At 38.4% G+C, this 19,608-nt stretch overlaps 1 protein-coding gene across 1 annotated transcript in view; it reads left to right on the top strand.

Annotated features, from left to right (window-relative positions):
- Nucleotides 1-19,608, top strand: part of LOC146005292 (uncharacterized) — a 118,260-nt gene that overhangs the window by 1,926 nt on the left and 96,726 nt on the right. The window contains exon 2 of the mRNA XM_083144415.1: nucleotides 5,102-5,523. Within this exon, the coding sequence (XP_083000541.1) occupies nucleotides 5,132-5,523 (392 nt within the window). The 5' untranslated portion in view covers nucleotides 5,102-5,131. The remainder of the gene's footprint in view (nucleotides 1-5,101; nucleotides 5,524-19,608) is intronic.

Here is a 19,608-nt window from a genome sequence, read left to right as displayed (position 1 = left end):
TGTATATTTTACTACTGAATTGTGTTTTCGGTTTTTAGAAATTGAAGGAAATCTAGAAGTACTATGGCATTCTAAGCAAATCGGTAAAGGTTCCGAATGTTCAATCATTTATCGAAAGTATTGTCAGAATATTATAAAGTGAATTAGAATACTGGAAAAGATTGCGAGAGTAATTTCGAAGCTTGGAGAAACTAATTAGCACTCGTAAAAGCTTCACTAAGTATTATTGGTAAAACTTGGATAGCGTCCCAACAGATTTCTTTATTTTTACACAAGAAACTACTTACCGAAAAGAGTTTTTGTAGCATTTAGAAGTTCTTGTTGGTATTTTCTTTCATCGAGAAAAACCGATGGTGTCCATATATGCTAAATTGAACAAAATGAGTGCTAATGGAACCTAACCTAACAAGCCTAGCCTAACCTTGTAGGCATACCTCGTCCCTGTGATGGTTCGTGAGGCTATCGTGAATTTTTTGGGCTAACGTCAATGGTTTTTGGGGCTACCCATGGATGGTTTGTGGGGCTACTCGTGGCTGGTTTTTGGGGCTAGACACTAATTTACGTCCTTATTGGCCTTTAGTGGTAACCAATTGGAGTTAACAACACTGCAGGCTCATCTTTGTGTCCCCGTTGTGAATGCTTGTGCTTTGCATTCTGCGCAGTGATTGCTTCTTTGTGTTCGCGGTGCGTTGTGCGTGTGTATGGTGCATGAAAAAGAACTGGTTCCAAAAACTAGTAGATAGTGTAAAATATGTTTATCCCCAGTAATAATTTAGTGCATCATTCAAAACCGTGCTTGCAGACAGCTGGCATCTCTTCGGGTAATTTCCTTTTTCTTTTTACACTTTCTGTTCACAATAGCCCCACGAACCATTCACGTTAGCCCCAGAAACCATGCACGGGTAGCCCCACAAACCATTCACGTTAGCTCCAAAAACCATGCACAGGTAGCCCCACGAATCATTCACGATAGCCCCACGAGCCATTCACGGGGATGAGGTATGCCTATGAGGTTAGGTTAGGCTTGTTAACTTAGGTTCCATTAGCACTCATTTCACCCCTAAATATGTGCTTCATTATCGAAAAATTTCCTCGGTACGTTCAATTATGCATATCCGGACAACATTGGTTTTTATCGATTTCCTCCTCCAGGTAATTTTTCCTCGCTTTGTTATTTACGTTGTTGAATTCCTTATACAATATGCTTTCCAACGATATATGACATGTATTCCTTAGGAAAAGGTCGTAAAGTAGAGTCTTACCCATCAATGGTTTACCCTTTATGTCAAAAATTGAACTTTTTTTTCATGAAAAAAGCAAAATAGCACCTTGAAGAATCTTTCGCAATGCAGAATAGATAATTACGAATGTTAAAAATGACGAAATAAACTTGTGAGAGGTGTTGGGATGCTGTCGAAGTTTTACCGTATTATTTACCGGAGAAATTTCAAATGTAGAGATTTAAAATATAGTGGTTTTCGTGGATTTTTTTTATACAAAATAGATATTTTTATGCTAAATATGTGACCAGTTGTTTAAACCATGCAGGGTGTTATTTAAATGCTAAGAGCTCTAAACCTAACCCACTTCACCTAATAGCGAAAGCATTTAGAGACAAAATGCCCCTTTGCAACCCACGAACTTGGGAGTTCATGGCAGCAACAGTCCATATCTAAGACAATACAAGTAGGTATTTACTAGCATACTGAAGCATGTGTTAACGGACATAATTAGGAATCAAACCATGTAAAAAATGCCTGTGCACTATGATAAATTTGGATTTAAGCAATCGGAACTTGGTGCCACAAACCTGTGTAATGTACTCACCAATGCATTTTTTGAAGTAGAAGGCTACTTAGTTTTATTTTCTACTACCAATAATTATATTTTTCTTGTGTTTCTAGCTGGGATGAATCATGAAGTTGACATTTGATGAGTGCATTTTCAATTTTTATTAAAAAACACATTTTTTCCCATTTACCATGAACGGAGGAATAACTTGAATACCTTCATTACATGACCTGTCTTCATTTTTACATCCAACCTTCATAACTGCTTCTTCAGTATTATAAATTGTGTACATCTTAATCACTTGATTTTAATCTTAACAATCTGGTGTATTAGTTACTGCTACACACTGATTGGCAATATTCTGCCCAGCTGTCCATAATGCAACACACATGGTGTCAATACACTTACTAGCTGTTCACTAGTGTTTAAATTATTACCTATTTGATCTCGCACAAACACTTTGACTCGTTTATTTCGTCATTTTTAGCATTCGTACTTGCCGATTATGCATTGCGAAAGATTCTTTAAAGTGTTATTTTGCTTTTGTCAAGAAAACTTATATTTTTCACATTACGAGTATTTATTGTTCTTCCCTTTTTCGCTTCCGTAAGACACAATATGGCGGGCACAGCTTGACGCGTAGTGGATCATCAGTGGGTATGCAGTGTTTCCAACCTTCTTAACTGAAAAATACTCCACAAACCATTCACAGATAACCCCAATAACCATTCATGCATAGCCCCAGAAACCATTCACGGTAAGGTTAGGTTACGTTAGGCAAACAGTTAAAATTTGGGGTCGTATTTCGTTTTTTCATCTTCTTGCAAAACAACGTCGTGGTTGGAAACACTGACAGGCGCAACATCTGGTTCACGTAGAGGAAGCTAATAACATCAACGGAAATTGTGCGTCCGAAAGATACTTTTCTTGAAAGATACATGAATTTCCGCTCAAATTGATTGCATGATGGAAAAAAAATACATCCACAACCTTTAAACAATCTATAGAAACTGAATTCCATAAGTACTTTCTCCTGTAAAAATGAGTTTGTGCTAGAGTCGTTTTCACGTTCAGAAGACACAATGCGCTCTTATGGACAATGCTTCTCTTATGGGAAAATACGAGCGCGCTGTTGTGAAATTTCTCGATTTACAAATTTAGCTTACGTAAAATCGGTACCTGCAGTCTTGCAGGAAATTTTGTAGAGAATACGATGGTGAACACAAAAAACTGGTAACTTGCTTACATATTTTTAGATAAATTAGAAACGCAAATTTTCTGTGAAAACAAAATTTTTACATTGTTTTCATTCCTAACGTTGAAACATGCCGTAAAATTGAAGCATTCATTATGAAAAAAATTGACACTGTTTTTTAATTGTCATAGGTGATGGTGGTGCTCAGAATTTATCAATACTTTAAAGCACATTCGCATTAAAAAATATTCAAATAAAGTATGTGGAGATTTTTATATTCGTGCAGTAGAAAATGTCGTCGCTGGCCATTTTTTGTTCTGTAATTCCATGTTAAAACTTCCAGTGACAAAGTTGTGGAGAAAAGAATGAAATTATTTTTTGTAACCACTCAAAGGTTCCCAGAAATATTACTTCCACGCATTTGGAGTTTCTTTATAACCCGAACCGCACGCGAAGTAAGGAGACGTTGTCTGGCCATCTTGAGCTAACTCACCGCAGCATTCCGGCTAATCACCACCAAGTTTTCGAGTTGTTATTTTATTTCCATTCAGTAAAAATATTAACTTCATGCAGTTTGTTATAATAGAATTGCAATTACTTAAATTTAATAATTGACAATTATTTCCAATGCTGCTGCTGTGAGCAACATTAGTGCTGTCGCAAATACACGTTGTTTTTGTTTACGTTACTGTCGACATTAATACTGAAATGAAGATCACCTTTCAGTTTCCAACGTATACATAAATTCATAGACACCATATTAACCCTTGAAAGGCTTTCCAACACGTGAAAAAATATATCATTATATATACAAAATATGTAACACCTTCATTGTGAAGGAAGCTCATCATTTCCCGGCGACATGAGCTAGCGGAGTATTGGCAACACTGTGCGGTTTCTCCATAAGCGCCGTTGTGCCTTCTGAACTTGAAAACGACTTTAGATCGCATTGTTACCAAATTTCAGTAGCTGAATTTGCGTGAGAAAAGTATTTCCTGATTTTAACATAACCCAGCATGGGTCTTCTGACTCGTATGTCCTGGAGTAATCTACCAATAATAAATATATTTCACAACTTCAGACAATAAGAGAAATGTGCTTGAAAAATTCAGAATGAGGCAAAAGCTATAGCAGGAGGGAATCATCTAAGACCCTCAACCTCAGGATCAATACCTCAATATGAAAAAGATGGGAGAGGGCCTCCATAACAATAATAATAATAATAATTTTTATTGTAGAAACATATGAGAACATCACATGTATTACAATCGTCAGAAATATAACCTAGCCTTGTACAAATAAAGTATATATAAATCTTACAAACAAACATCTCAACAGCATCTTAAGAAACATAACACAACTTACATAAATTTAATAGTTAACATTATTATCTTACAAGCATAACTATTTTACCTAACCAAATTAATTTCAAACAATTCTTCTGCCTTATATATACAATTATCAGTCAATACTTTTTGCAGTTCTCTTTTGAATTTTAAAAAGGGCAGTTGCCTTAAAGACAAAGGGAGAGCATTGTGAAACTTAACCGACATGTAGTAAAAGGTTTCTTGTGTCTTGTTGTAATTTCATCTAAAGAATGCTACACAATCCCTATTTATGGTTTGATAGGTATGTGAACACCCTAACTCCTCATAAATGTGAATGTTTTCTTTTATATAAAGCAGACATTAGAATACAAAGATAGCAGCAGCTGTCATAATACCTAGTCTAACAAAACTTAACTTACAGTGGCCATGGCTTGGAAGATCACACATTAATCTTACACATATCTTTTGCAATTTTAATAACCTTTTTATCAGCCAATGGTGCAGCCACAACCCCTGGCCTGAGAAATGCCACCCAGTCACTTTCCCAACCAACCCATCTCCAGCCCCAACCCTCATGTTACAACTTTACACAGCTTCTGTTTCCACCATCTTTTTCTACCACTGGAGATTCGGCTCATGGCTGCGAAAATTTGAATTTTTCCATTGTCTGGTGAGTGTTTCCTTTTCTCATTTTACTTGTTACACAAACGCATATGTATATATGTATCTTGTATTTTGTATTCTATTTGAGCACCATCTAATGTTTGTGTGTAAAATGTCTTTCCAGATTGCAAGTGCCTCACCCTCATCGACACAAATGGAGTTTCATGATCACTCTTTGTCCAACCTCCTGAAGGTTGAACCTGACCTCATGAGTTGTTCAATCAAGAGTGAAGAAAATGAAGAATCAACCGAAAACATTTGGCAGTCAGCATCATCATCATCATTTATTAAATCTGAACCAAAGTTGGAACAGATGAAAGTCGAAGAGAAAGGGGATGTTGCCTTTCACATATATTTGAACTCTGGTGCTGGGATGAATGAATTTTTACAGGAGGATAGTAAATATTTCGATACAAGTGATGACATTGCACAGTTTGGTGCTGTTGCATGCAAAAGTGATGAGAGTGACAATGTTAATGTAGGGCCTGAAGATGTCAAGAGTGAACTTGCAATTGAAGAAGAATGTCCATCTGCAGAGACAGAAAGGTGAGTGCATGAAATGTTTTCACATTAATAAAACCGAGTATTAAAATACTTTGCTCATACTACTTCAAAATTTCCTCAACAAATACAAAATTGAGAACAATGGCTCGTCTACAGACAAAAAAAAAAAATGATTGAAAACAAATACACAAAGGATACACAAATTTATGTAAAAATATAAATGTTATATTTACACTGGGCTTAATTTGTCTTCATTAATAAGTTTTTCGAACTTCTTAAACTCTTCCGAATCATCCACAGCACCCGAGAGACTTTCCCCAGTTACAGACAGCTAACGCACCCCGTGTCGATCTTTCCACCTACTTATACTGCGTTTGGTAGAACCTGTCCCGCTTCCCACGCTAGGGAGCGCTCAACAGTTTCGGTGTCAATGAGAAACGAGGAAAAAATCGTCTGCTGGGCAGCGAGGAGCGAATGAAAGCCAGAAGAGAGGCGCTTACGTAGACGCTGTTGCGACGTTGCGTATTTTAATTGCCTGCCTGGCTTTGACTTTCCCCAGCACGGAAACTGTTGAGCGCTCCCTAGCGCGGGAAGCGGGACAGGTTCTACCAAACGCGGTATAGCCATCCAATACTGACAGAGAAAGTAGGATCCCCACCCAACTTTTGGTTTAACCTCTATGCCTTTTCCTTAACTATGGGTCTGGAAATAGGCACACCATGCTCGCGGTCCTGTTCAAACTACATAAAAAAGGCCTCATCAAAGGATTCATTTATAGTTTTTTTAACAGTGGACCGAATTCCTAAAGAGTCTTTAGATACCATTTTACCATTTTCGCACAAAAATCTTCAATTTAACTCCCATTTTTTCCCCCCAGTCACAAACTGTTGCAGCCCCTACTTTGTATCAAATGGAAATGTTTTTCACTAACTCACCCTTGTTAATACGATAAATTGCCTCCAGTTTTTTTTTTTTTTTTTTTTTACAACAACAACAACTCGCTTTCTCTTTTCCACTATAATCACTGTCAAACCAAACCAAACCTTCCACTCCACAGGCCTGTTGTGGCCTTGGGCTTAGGCCAACAACATCTGTGAGCATTTGCTCCAACCATGTGTGGGTCGGAGCATGCTGGAGAACGCAGGGCTGGTGTGTTGCTCTAGCCACCATTACAGACGGGCGTCTTCGCAGCCGGTTTGTTGTCACATATTTATTCATGTGACTCCCCAATTGGCCTCACGATGCTGGGTGGAAGCCGTAAATTGGAGTGCCCTGGCTGGGAATCGAACCCGGGACCACGAGGATGAGAGTCCATCGCTCTTGCCACTAGACTAAGAGGCCTCCCATAATCACTGTCGATCACCAAGTTTCACTCACTGAACACAACGCCACGAAACTATGTACAGCATAATGCTCACTAACAGTAAGATTTCAGACGCACTGAACTGGATTACAAACCTCAACTGGCAGGTGTCTCTTGTCCTTGAGCGTACAGCACAGTACGCTTGCTAAAAATAGACGGCAATGCATCGTAACAATGAACTTGTTCTTTGATAACTAACTCAGGGTGGCAACAGACCTGGAAAACCGGGAAAAGTCAGGGAATTTGAGGTGTCAAAAAAAGTCAGGGAATATAGTCTTCATTTACTTCGAACACTCTTTTGACGAAAATTGTTATAAATCGGGCACTATGGGAGCAATCTATTTCGGATAACTTTTGTTTTGCAGCTAAAACATCAGCGCATGCAATCGTGTACAATTTAGAACACCTGACCGAGGAAGAGGGGCTGGGGGGGGGGGGCAGGTCCCCCGAATTTCAATGGAAAAAACATTAAAATTTGGAGTTTTCCCACTCTTCTCCCGCTATTTTGGGGAGAAGGCGCAAACTTTAGTATTCTTTTCAAAGAATGGACATTTCTCAAGAGAATGAAACATGTTTCATGTTCTTGGGTGCCATACAAGTTGAATAATAAGCCAAAATGTGATTATTTTTTTTTTACGAAAAATAGGTAATTTGCATTTTTGGAGGAAAATTGTTTTAACTCGGGCACTATGGGAGCAATCTACTTCGGATAAGTTTTGTTTTGCAGCTAAAACATCGTAGCATGCAACCGTGTACAACTCAGAACGCCGAACCGAGGAAGGGGGGTCTGGGGGCGCGACCCCCGAATTTCAATGAAAAAACATAAAAATCTGGAGTTTGCCCCCTCTTCTCCCGCTATTCGGGAAGAAGGCGCGAACTTGAGTATCCTTTTTAAAGAATGGACATTTCTCAAGAGAATGAAACATCTTTCATGTTCTTGGGTGTCATACAAGTTGAATAATAAGCCAAAATGTGATTTCCTTTTTTTTTATACGAAAAATAGGTAATTAACATTTTTGGAGGAAAATTGTTATAACTCGGGCACTATGGGAGCAATCTACTTCGGATCAGTTTTGTTTTTCAGCTAAAACATCATAGCATGCAACCGTGTACAATTAAGATCGCCAAACCGAGGAAGGGGGTTTGGGGGGCGTGGCCACCGAATTTCAATGAAAAAAAAACAAAACAAAAATCTGGAGTTTGCCCCCCCCCCCCCTCTTCTCTCGCTATTTTTGGGAGAAGGCGCAAACCTTAGTATTCTCTTCAAAGAATGGACGATTCCAAAGAGATTGAAACTTGTTTCATGTTCCTGGGTGCCATACAAGTTGAATAATGAGCCAAAAAGTGAAACTATTCAGAAATGTGTCATGGATATGTTGCGGAGAGGGGGGAGGTTGATCATCAATATTAATTTACCCAGGCTTACTCCAGACCTGTGTCAGAGTTTCCACCCAAACATAAGAGTATGAGGGTCCAAAAAGCACATTTATGTCGTAATCTGCACCATGATACCATATGGTTTCATCGGGTCAGAATGACCTCACTCTGATGATACCATATAATATCATCGAGGTAGTAAAGGTTAAGCCTCTAAATATTACGTGGAAAATGCATTGAATTATCATTTTTTCTTATCCTTATGGGAGAGTAGTAAGGAGACAGAACTGTCAACAGATGGAGGGGATGCGGGCGGGTGGCACCATCCGATAGTTGTCGAACATCGTAGTAAGGCATTTTGTTGGGCAAACTGAAGGAACATGGAAACAAATAGGTTCCAGTGATACATATGAGTTTTGTCGAATATCGCCACCCGACAAAGTATCTCACTACAACATGTGACAGAAATTGCATGCATGGGACTCTTATGATTTTTGTTCGATGTCTTCGGTCTGCAACATCCAACAAAAATCGTATGCATAAACAAGAAGAGCTTTAGACTGCAAATATGCTGCTGGAATTTTATTACTCTTCTGGCTCACTTCACCTCATTTAATCTAGCAGTGCTTACAAAGGTTTTCTTTCATCATCCTGACGTATTACTGGTTTCGCACAAGTTAACATACGTTTACAATCACACTGCACTATTCTTAGATATCAAGAAGAATCCAACAAAACTGGATATACAGGGTGGCTCAATAAGTCACTTAACACCCCCGGTACAAGGCCACTGCAGCGTGCAACATGGAAATGGTGATGACCAATCTTTATCAGGCCAAGAGGGAACCAAATTGACGCCACCCACATGGTCGGCGGCCATCTTGATGTCCGCCATCTTGAATTCAACTTCAGAATTTTAAATGGGAAGGGGGTCGTGAAACATATCAAAATGTGCTAGAATTTCACGAGAAATGCAATGGTGAAGGTTTTTTTCGACGTATCTTTAACCAGTAAAAAGTTATGACTGAATTCTTGTACCAATTTGCTCCTTTTCGAGGTGTTAGAAAAATGCCTTAAAATTTGTTTAGCGCATCGGTAATGCATCGAGATCAAAGTGACGTCTAGGGGGAGACGTTCGCATGCCATTGCACACGATTTTAATCGGATACATCCACGAAGAGCTGCTCATTATGAATGGTTGTCGCGAACAATTTACAGTGTGACGCTTCCATTGACGAGGCTAATGTTTATGTTCAGAAGAAAGTTCATAAACAGAATATGTGACCCTTGTCATCTGATAACTAACTTTGGACAGAAACTGCTTCACGACGTTCCCATAAGGTTCTGGTGTTCCTCACTATTGAAAAAAACTCTGTAAAAAGTACCTTCTTCCATAAGCAAGGATGAAAAAACCTGTTTATTTAACAAATCCAAGTAGCCCTAAGCATTTAAGGTTCCGTTGATGGAAAATTGACTAACCAATCGTGTTCGACACAGCACGTCACACCATTAACTTACCAACACTAACCATTTAGCTTTGATCTGTCAAAAATGGGTTATCAGATAAAAAGCATCGATATACTATCACGAAAAAGTGAAACATAAAGCTGCATTGGTGAACGTTCTAAAAATTGGCATGTGCATGCTCCCAACCTCAAATTTACTGCAACACTAGTATTGCAATGAAATTAACACCATTCTCTGTCCTGTCTGTTTAAACTCGTGAGAGATGGTCATTAATCTCTCACTGAGTAAGGTTAATGTCCAATATTATGAAATAAAATACTAATAATAAATACATAAATATTTTAATATATTTACTCGAATCATTCAATCATAAAAGCAAATCACTTTCTTCAAGAATTGACTTTTTTCTGCCAGCCCTGCTAAATTTTCACTTTCCATCTACTGATTTATACGAGGGGTGGCCAGAAAGTAATTTCCGATTGATTTTTCGCAAACGCCAAAACCGTGAAAAATGGTAATTGCTGCGAAGTTATGTTTAGGAATGTGCAGTGATGTCTGGACACATTTTTCGCCCTTTCTAAATATCGAAATAATGCGAATTTGTCATAAAATGTGAATTGTTGGAGTTTTTAGCGATTTTTTTAAAAGAAATGACCTAAAACAACGAAAATTTCCATGAAATCCAACATTCTTGTCTTTTCTAGGCCTTTTTGTGTACATAGAACATGCAAGTTTTCCAACATTTTACTCAAGAGTAAACTATAGAGTTATACGTACGTGGAATAATTCCGACAGCCACATTAAATCATGTATTTCCCAGGATTTTTTCAACTTCTATCAAAACCATTTGCATGACAGAGAAAAGTGGCAGGGTTCTAACAGGAGATCGAGTGCGTATCTACTGTCACACAGGATCCACATCCTCGTATTTGTCGCACGAGATATGTTTTGAATTACCAAGCTAAGTGCGCTCCATCGGCATTTGTCAAGCGAGTAATAATGGAGCTCAGTCGTTAGGGCATCTGACTACTATGCAAGAGACTTGGGGTCGATCCCCTGCGGGGGAGAACCGGGATGTTTTCCGCCTATTCAAACTGCTCCGGCACCCACCCAACATCATATGAAGCTGGTACCTTGAGGAAACTTTGTGGGATAAAGGTAGCCAGGAGCATGGTGCTAACTCCACACCCTTATACACCTTCATGGAAAAGTGCAGGGGAGCACTTTACTTTTACTTCCTCAAAAATCTGTTCCAACATATCAAACTGTCACGAAAATACGTAGACCATGTGATCTACAATTTAAAATAATCGTTTAAAAGCACAATGGAGTATTAAGTTTCGGTATATTTGGGAGATAAATGTTCTAAAACAAAAACGCTAATTTTTGGAAACTTAATACTGACAAGTCAAAAAAAGATAATACCAATTTTTTGGTGCCATTATATATCGGTATCTGTCACGTGAGATTGATTGATTTTAATTGTTTGGGTGCGTCGCCACTTATGGTCATTATGCACCCTTCAGTATTTTCCGGGGAAATTCCATTATATAAAATCCTTACCTTAAAATTAAAAAAAGGGGTATGGAAAATAACTTTCCCAAAATAACTCTCACGAAGAGGCGTAAGCGATGTGACTTACAATTTGAAACAGTAGTTTAAAAACACCATGAAGGAATAATTTCAGATATTTGCCAGAAAATGCGCTAAAATGAAAATGTGAATTTTGAGAAAAATAATACAGTATAGTAAAAAATAAGAAAATACACCAATTTGAAAACAACAAGATATCAAGGTCCCTACCGATTAGGCATAAATAAAACATGAATGTCAGTTGTAATTTATTGCATTAGTAACAGTGAGTCTTAACCTAATTTTTGGCATAATCACCACCGTTGTTCTGGCATTTGTCGTAGCATGGCACTAAATTTTGTATGCCCATGGTATATGTGTCTGACAGCAAAGACTGGAACTATCTCTACCGCAGTGATGCCCTGCCAGAAATCTCTTCAGTTAAACAAAGAGATGAAAGTCGGTACATTCAAGGCCAGGAGCTGTACAGGGAGTGGTCCAAGATCTCTCACCTGAAGTGATGCAAAGGGCCTGTGTGTTCTCAGCTCTATGGGGTTGTGCACATTCGATTGGCCTTCCGTGAATTGTCTGCACCATCATCTGACCATACACGATGTCCGGTCTGCACACCTCACACAATTGCTGGTGTCTCTGTGCCAAATTCTGAGTGTGCATTGTAGGCTAGGCTCGGTGGGAGACTGTATGACAGCTGCAATCTTTAACCTAGAACTGTCCTAAAACGGCTGCATTGCAACTGTACCAGATTACTGCTACATGCCACTTCTTCCTGCCTGCATGGGTGTGTGTCTATCTCTGACCACCAGTGCTGCATATAGGCACCATTGGAGCTTTTTTCAGGATGCCCCTTGTATATGAACTTTCAGAAGCTTTTATTATTAGAGTGTTCCTGTTTTAATATATGGTTAGCTAAATCAGGTACCTATACAATGCAATTCTATAAATTCTTTGCGTTAAATTTCTAATACCTACATACCCTTTTCGACAGCATTAATGGTATAACTGCATGTTGTCAGTTTCACAGTACTTCACTTGGATATACTGTACTGAAGCAGAAATCCCATTGATAATGTAAGGAAATATGACACTTTATTTTGTTCGATTCAATTGTTTCACTTATATGCAAGAATTAAGTTGTTTGCTTTACAGAGAAGAGAGAAGTAGCTTTATGCATTGAAAAATGAGTCCGCACTCATGGTTCTTGCAAGCAGAGGGTTCCAAACCTCAGTGGAAATATCAACATATAATACCGAGAATGTATAAAGAGACTGATAAATTACAAATTGTATTTCTTAATTATCACTCTTCACTCTAATTTCATTTAGTCGTAACTTTAAAAATAATCAAGTATTTTATTTTAAACTTACTGCGTATGACAAAATTCCGTAATCCTTCCCTAGCTTGTGAATTGTAATAATTTTCCAAATTCACTATTTTGCAGTTTGAATTCAAATCATAGAGAATAGAGAAATTGAGTCAATTTCATAGAAAATAATATTGGTACTTAACAAATCCATACCTGGATCTGTATGAGTTTATTATTTCCATTTGCAAAAACATCGATTTAGTTTAGTTTGTAATTGTCAGGGAAAAATGTAAATTTTGTCCTGGAAAACCTGGAAAAGTCAGGGAATTTCATTTCTGCTTGTTTGTAGCCACCCTGTAACTGTTAGACCAAAATAAAGACAAAAGTGCTTCTTTGGTGCTCCCGTGTAATACACGGTCGTGCACAAATAACGGCTTTTTTTAGCGATTCGGTTAAACGGGACTGTAGTGTATTTTAATTTACTTAAGAGCAGGTCATGATGAACACTGTCAAAGGCTTTAGTGAGATCCAGTAATACTAACGCTACTGCCATTCTCTTGTCTATTGATTGTAATAAACCATCAGTGATTTTAAGTAACGCCGTTGCCATGCTGTGTGAAGGACGGAAACTGGATTTATATTTCGGAACCAGATATAGGTCATTAATGTGCTTGCGAATTTGCTTGTAAACAATTTTTTCAGTGATTTTGGATAATATAGGTAAGAGACTTATTGGTTGAAGGTCATTCAGGGACGTTATTACTTTTCTCTTTGGTATCTGAAAAATATGTGCTGTTCTCCACAAGGTTGCCCCTGTTTGAGATCACATAAGTTACCAGTCTGTGAAATTTCTACCAAATTGAAGAATATTTAGGGGTCGCTAGGATTGGTCACTCTTAGGAGTAAGGTGAAAAGTAAGAAAATAGCTGCTTTTGGTGTTAATGTATGAAAGAGAGTAAAACAAATCACAATGTATGATCTGAAATTATCTATATTCTGCATTATTCAGTGGGTTTTAATCTCCCAAAGTCATTGTCATCACATTCGATTTCGAAGCAACATAAAATTGTTTTTTATGTAAATCAATGAGCCAGAGGAGATATTGTTTTTGTTTCTCATCCTTTGTAACACTAGAGTTGAATGAATTTTTGAATGAGAGCAATTCAACGCTCTGCACAATCCTTAACAACCTTCAGTTGACGAACCTGTTCTTGCATTTCAATATAAACTGCATCTGTAGGCCACTCTGTAGGATCCTTTACTAAAAATGATGCTGCCTTTTGCCGTCCATCATTGAGTAACAAATCGAGAAGACCAGTTGAGTGCACTGTATTGAAAGACTGGAGTGGATGCTGATGATTGAAAGTTTTTCCGTTAAGTCTGTTCAAAGCTACTTTTGATGGTCGCTGAAGATTTTTCATCATGTTCGTTTTACACTCATCACTAAGTTGCAAATCAAAAAAAGAAAGTGCAACTAAATGTTCAGAAAAATACTAGAAGTGGGGACGAAATGCTGCTGATGCAGCAGTTCTAATCTTACAATTAGGGTATCTTTAATCTGTTCAAGGAGATTGGTGTCATTCAAGGGGGCTTTTTCAGCTATGGAAGCTTCGTTCCAGTAACAACCATAGACGAGACTTACAAATAGGCATACTTCTGTGACACCGTTTTTCTCTGCTGTGGTGGGAATAAACTGTTCTTGGAACATGTAAATTTTAAGGCAATAGATTGCCTTCACCATCCAAGGAGCTTGATCAAATGCGCCTGGCACAAGAAACTTCAGTTGTAACTGGCTTTCCGAGACATATCTGACACAGGCTTAGCAGTTCGAGGTAGTCGTCTCTAGGCTGTTGCATTTTCATAGCATCAGTGTAGTAGTTATGCATTTCTTGACGGAGTTTAAGGAGGTTCTCAGTATTAAACAAGTTCTCACATCCTATAGTAAAATTCTTTTTGTCAAAACCCGACCATTGTTTCTGAAAACGTTCAAAAAAATTCACATCTGGTCCCCCACTTGCTCCACATGGCGATATCTTAGTTTATTTTACTTACAAATCCTAGAGACCTGTAAATATGCTTCGAATGGGCTAGTTTTTGGCATACACGCTTCTTTTTGATAAAGGAACAAAAACAAGCTTGTGGAAGGTATGTGCTAAAACTTTTTCTTTTACCCGTAAGAAATGGACCACCCTAATGTACGGTAATAGTAGTTTAATCATTTCTATGGATATTCCATTATTACCAGAGTCATTGGATGATATTTCATTTATTGCTTTCATCGTTTCGGTTACGTTTATTTCCTGCAGTTTGGAAAGTTTGAGCGCTTTCGTTAAAAGTGTTATGATCAAAGAACTCTTGAGTTTTGTTAATGGCATCTTCTGAAACATCCGTTTTGCTGCATACACTAGAAAAATGTTAGTTAATTGAATCCATGTTTCTCAAATTTGATGGTATCTCGTTGTTCATATTTTTACTGTGTACACCCCACATTTTTAATTTTTTCCACAACTCTGCTGTTATTGTTGCAGCACTGGTGGTGATTAAAATAGGCTTTCTTTTCCTGCCGTTGGACCGAATTGGTAAAGTTTCTCAGTTCCTTTTAATAGTCCCAGTTTGCCTGCATTTTTGTGCAACAAAAATATTTTTTTGTCGAAGATAGAGAAGTTTGGATATTTGATAAAATGTTTAATTAATTTTGGATTTTCAATGGCAAGTGTCACGTTTACTAGACAGTGGTCAGACGTTCCGACAGGAGCGGTTACATTAATGACCGTACAAGATCCGGGTCATCCGTTATTACTACATCGAGAAGTGATTGGTCGGTTAATGATGTGACCATATCGAAAGAGTCGATTATTGATTGTAAATATACTGTTTCTGATTTATGAATAGAAAGGAAATCTGCGTTTTCGTCATGTAGGATAAGTTATTCGTGAACAAGCGGGAAAACTTCAGAGATCGTCGTTTCTAGGTGCAATAATTTTGTATACGATATGTTTGGGGCTGTGTACACACCAATTATTCCCAGAGTTAAATGTTGGAGCTTCACCGTTACACTAATAATTTTGACTTTATCATCATTTTCGTGAGTGTTGCAAGAGGTAATGATCTTGACATTTAGGTCTTTAATGTGATACAGGATTAGGCCATCTCCACCCTTTGTGGGTTTTTAAAATTGTTGCGTAACCAGGTATGGGGAAGGTCGAGGCAAGGGCTTCACGGAAAGACCAGCTCTCGGTGACCAGGAAGATATCGAAAGCCAACTTGCACACCGTGGTCACCAACTCGTCTAGTTTTGGGGACTACAAGGATCTGACATTCGCTTGAGCGAGGGTCAGGAAGGGTGGCCTTGGGAAGCGATGAGCAGGAGGGAAGAAACTATTACTTGCAGGATTTTCACGTGGTGGAGTCGACATAAGGGAAAAAGCAAAGGTTGTGTCGGCGGACAAACAGTTTGAGAGGTTAGTGAGTTTACAGTCTGCCACTAGGAGTGGGTAGGGAGGGAGGTTAATGGCAACTGAGGAGGGGCAGTATTTCAAGTTCTCCAGGAGCATGGGGTGGGGGTTGTTGCCAGATTTACATTCACCAGAATGTCAGTTTGAGCCATTGGAGATGAGAAAATAATAAAAAAAGAAAATTAATATTTGTCACTACATATATCGAACATAAATTTTTGGAGATTGGAGATTCACTTACCAAGCCAGCAGAAGTGATGTATTTAGGACCTGCAGGACGCCAAAAACTGAATTCTATATACTTATGCACATGCAAACACAGACAGACACAAGCATAACAGTTTGTGTAGTAATGTAAACACCAATAACTAACACAATACAGTCACAAACACTAATACACAAAATTATCTAAGTTTACGAAATATCGTAGCGGAATTTGATGCACCCTCAGTAAGCAAAGTAAATGTTCTGAGCAGCTGCTTATTCCGTGCATGTCCTCTTTTTCCTTTCACGTTCACTCCACTTTGTCCAGTTCCTCCAACGTGGTGACAGAGATCTTGTGATTGTTCTTGTGATTCTGCCATCCTAAGTTGAGTTGTTTTCTCACGTAGTGACTGGAACCAAAACCTGGATTTCATACGTCATTGGTGAGTTGAAGCAGCAATCCATGCAATGGTGTCACTCTGGTTCACCGAAACCGAAGAAATTCAAGCAAAGACCATCACATCGCAAAATCATGGCAACAGTGTTTTGGGACCAAAAAGGTGTAATCCTCATGGAATTCCTGGAACTGGGACGAACCATCACAGCAGATGTGTATTGCCATGCACTGTCTAATTTGCGACGTGCCATCCAAAACCGGCAAAGAGAAATGTTACGGTCTGGAATTCTGCTTATTCATGACAACGCCCGCCCGCTGACTGTACTGTTGCGACAATTATTCGGGGCCTCCTGATGGCGCAGTGGCAGCGTCGTCGCCTTGTAATCAAGGGGTCCCGGGTTCGATACACGGTAGAGGCACAAGTGGTTCGGATCCCACTTTAAACTGTAGGTCCAGTCCCAATTAGCCTTACTGTGCATAAAGTGGACTTAAAACAACAAATCAATCATGTTGCGACAATTAAAAAATTACGAAGGGGAACGTTTTAATCACCCTCCATACAATCTTGATCAGAGACCTACAAAAAAAACAACAAAAATGAAAACAACGTCTGCGAGGGGGCATGCCTCGTAGTATGCAACATGCACATCAAGCCCAGATGTTCGACATCGCACAAGCGAGCTTCACATTAGAGCTAATCACAGGCTTCAATGCCTGCCAGGTTTTCTCTTTCCCGAGTCTTAAGAAGACCCGTGAGACTGGATGTAGTTCTTGCAGGTAGACGCAAACACTGCTGTCAACAGCCATTATATTTCACTATGCATGGAAACATTTTAATTTCTGCTAGGCGCAGGTGCCTTGAGTTTTTGTAACAATTGGCGTAGCAAGGGGTGGGTGATGTGGCAGGGTGGCTACTCACCGGGAATTCTGCGTGAGTTATTGGCTCCAGAAATTATGCGTGAATTCTGCATGAATTTTTCTCCGTCGACGTGGAAAATTGTAACTTTTATTAATCCAAATCCTATTGAATTTATACATATTGATAAATGCCCTGAGGTGAGATTTTCACAGTTGTTTTTATTTTTATCGAGGAAGGAAAATAATGTGTGAAAAATGAAATAGAATTCTCTCGATCTGTTTACTTTGTTACTGTCCTTTGTAGAGCAATCTAACAGATGGAAGATTATTGCAAGATAAGATTTCTTAAAGATGATTACGTAGATTTGAGTTTGAAATTCTTACACAATTAACAAATTTTCCCAGGTTAGAATATATTCCGTAACATTTGTGTGACTTGTGTTTGTAGATGTATTTCGAGTCTGAGTATGTGAAATGGTAAATGTATACTAAGAACCTCAAATTAAATGTTTTAAATATACTTTTTAATTAAATTAAATTAAAATTTTTGGATACATTGGAATCACACAGACACTTCATATTGATGGCCAAGGGCACCTGCAGAGGGCACTGAGAATCAATTATCCCCCTCAATTTCAAATTGTAAGCAAATAAAATACATTTCATTAAGTTTTCTCACTCGCAATGGTTTATTTTCTTAGTCTCGTCAGCCAAACAATCTAAATGATAAAAGTTGTAAAAGAGAGAATGCCATGGTGCCTCGTGAAATTATTTGCACCCTATGAAATCAATATTGTTTTCAGTTTGCAAAAAAATGGATGAAGAATTTGCTTGTTCGCTTCACTCGCAATCTGATTTTTTCTGTAATGCACTGTAAATTACACATGTCAACAATGAAAAGTGTACACGGAAGAAACATGGTGCACTTTACTAATTCGGTGATGCTGATTTCAAAAAAGTAATTAGTTTTTTCCCATCGCGTAAGGTTTATGAGTTCTTGATTGATCTTATTTTTCATCCATAAAGTAAATGTTAATTAGGTTTTCATACAACAGATGTGTTTGTTTCCATTTAAGTTATTGTATTCCCTTTGTTATTTATATATATTTTAAATAAGCATTGTTGAAAGGCTATATTGTTGTTAAAAGGTATCATTTTCACACACCGACAACCAGTAGGAAGGAAGGTAGGAAGGAAGCATTGTTTGGCGCTGCATTAGGTTAAACAAAGGCGTGTCATTCGGTGTGGCTGCTATCACAAACTAGTCATATTCTTCAGGCGAGGTAGAGCGTTTTACCATGTGTGGCAGCGATCAGTGTTCAAATATGAAGAAGCAAAGGCATAGTTGTAAAAATTCACCAAATATATCTTGTTATGTTTGCGGTGAATTTACACCGAAAACTCTGGGCATTCGATTTCCGAACTACTGAGGACAGCATATAAGTTGTATTTCTGCTGTGCTCTTCGAGACCAGGATCGTGATTGGGAACATCACGTGGTCTGTACAAATTGTAACACAAGACTGACTCACTGGTTGAAGGGCAAGAAAAATCACTTGTCATTTGGTGTTCCAATGGTTTGGCGTGAACCAAAAAACCATACCAATGACTGTTACTTTTGCTTAACAAATGTGAGTGGTTTTTCATCTAAAGACAAGAGGTGTATTCAATATCCAAACCTCCCTACCGCAATAAGGCCCATTCCGCACGGCGACAACGTACCCGTTCCAGTGCCACCTTCTACATTGCCAGATTTGATTTGGCCATCTGATGATGATATGAAGCTGGATCCTTGTACCTCAAACGATGACATCTATGTTCCAGATGAGAATGAAGAAGAAGGGCCTCATCTGATTACACAAGAGGAACTTAATGATCTGGTACGTGATTTGTACCTATCTAAACAGTCTGCAGAGCTTCTAGGTTCTCGGCTTCAAGAATGGAAGTTGCTTAATAAAGGTACAAAGGTTTCAGTGTACAGAAACAGAAATTACGATTTATTGCCATTTTTCAACATTACAGATTCTGGAGTTTGTGCATGCAATGATGTAGGTGGTCTGATGTTAAAGTTAGGTATGCAACATAATTCTGAGGAATGGCGTTTGTTTATT

This window comes from Lepisma saccharinum, chromosome 23 (assembly GCF_977018435.1).
Source record: "Lepisma saccharinum chromosome 23, izLepSacc3.1, whole genome shotgun sequence".
Lineage (NCBI taxonomy): Eukaryota > Metazoa > Arthropoda > Insecta > Zygentoma > Lepismatidae > Lepisma > Lepisma saccharinum.
The sequence above is the reverse complement of the archived record's forward strand: the minus strand, read 5'-3'. Positions and strand labels throughout refer to the sequence as shown.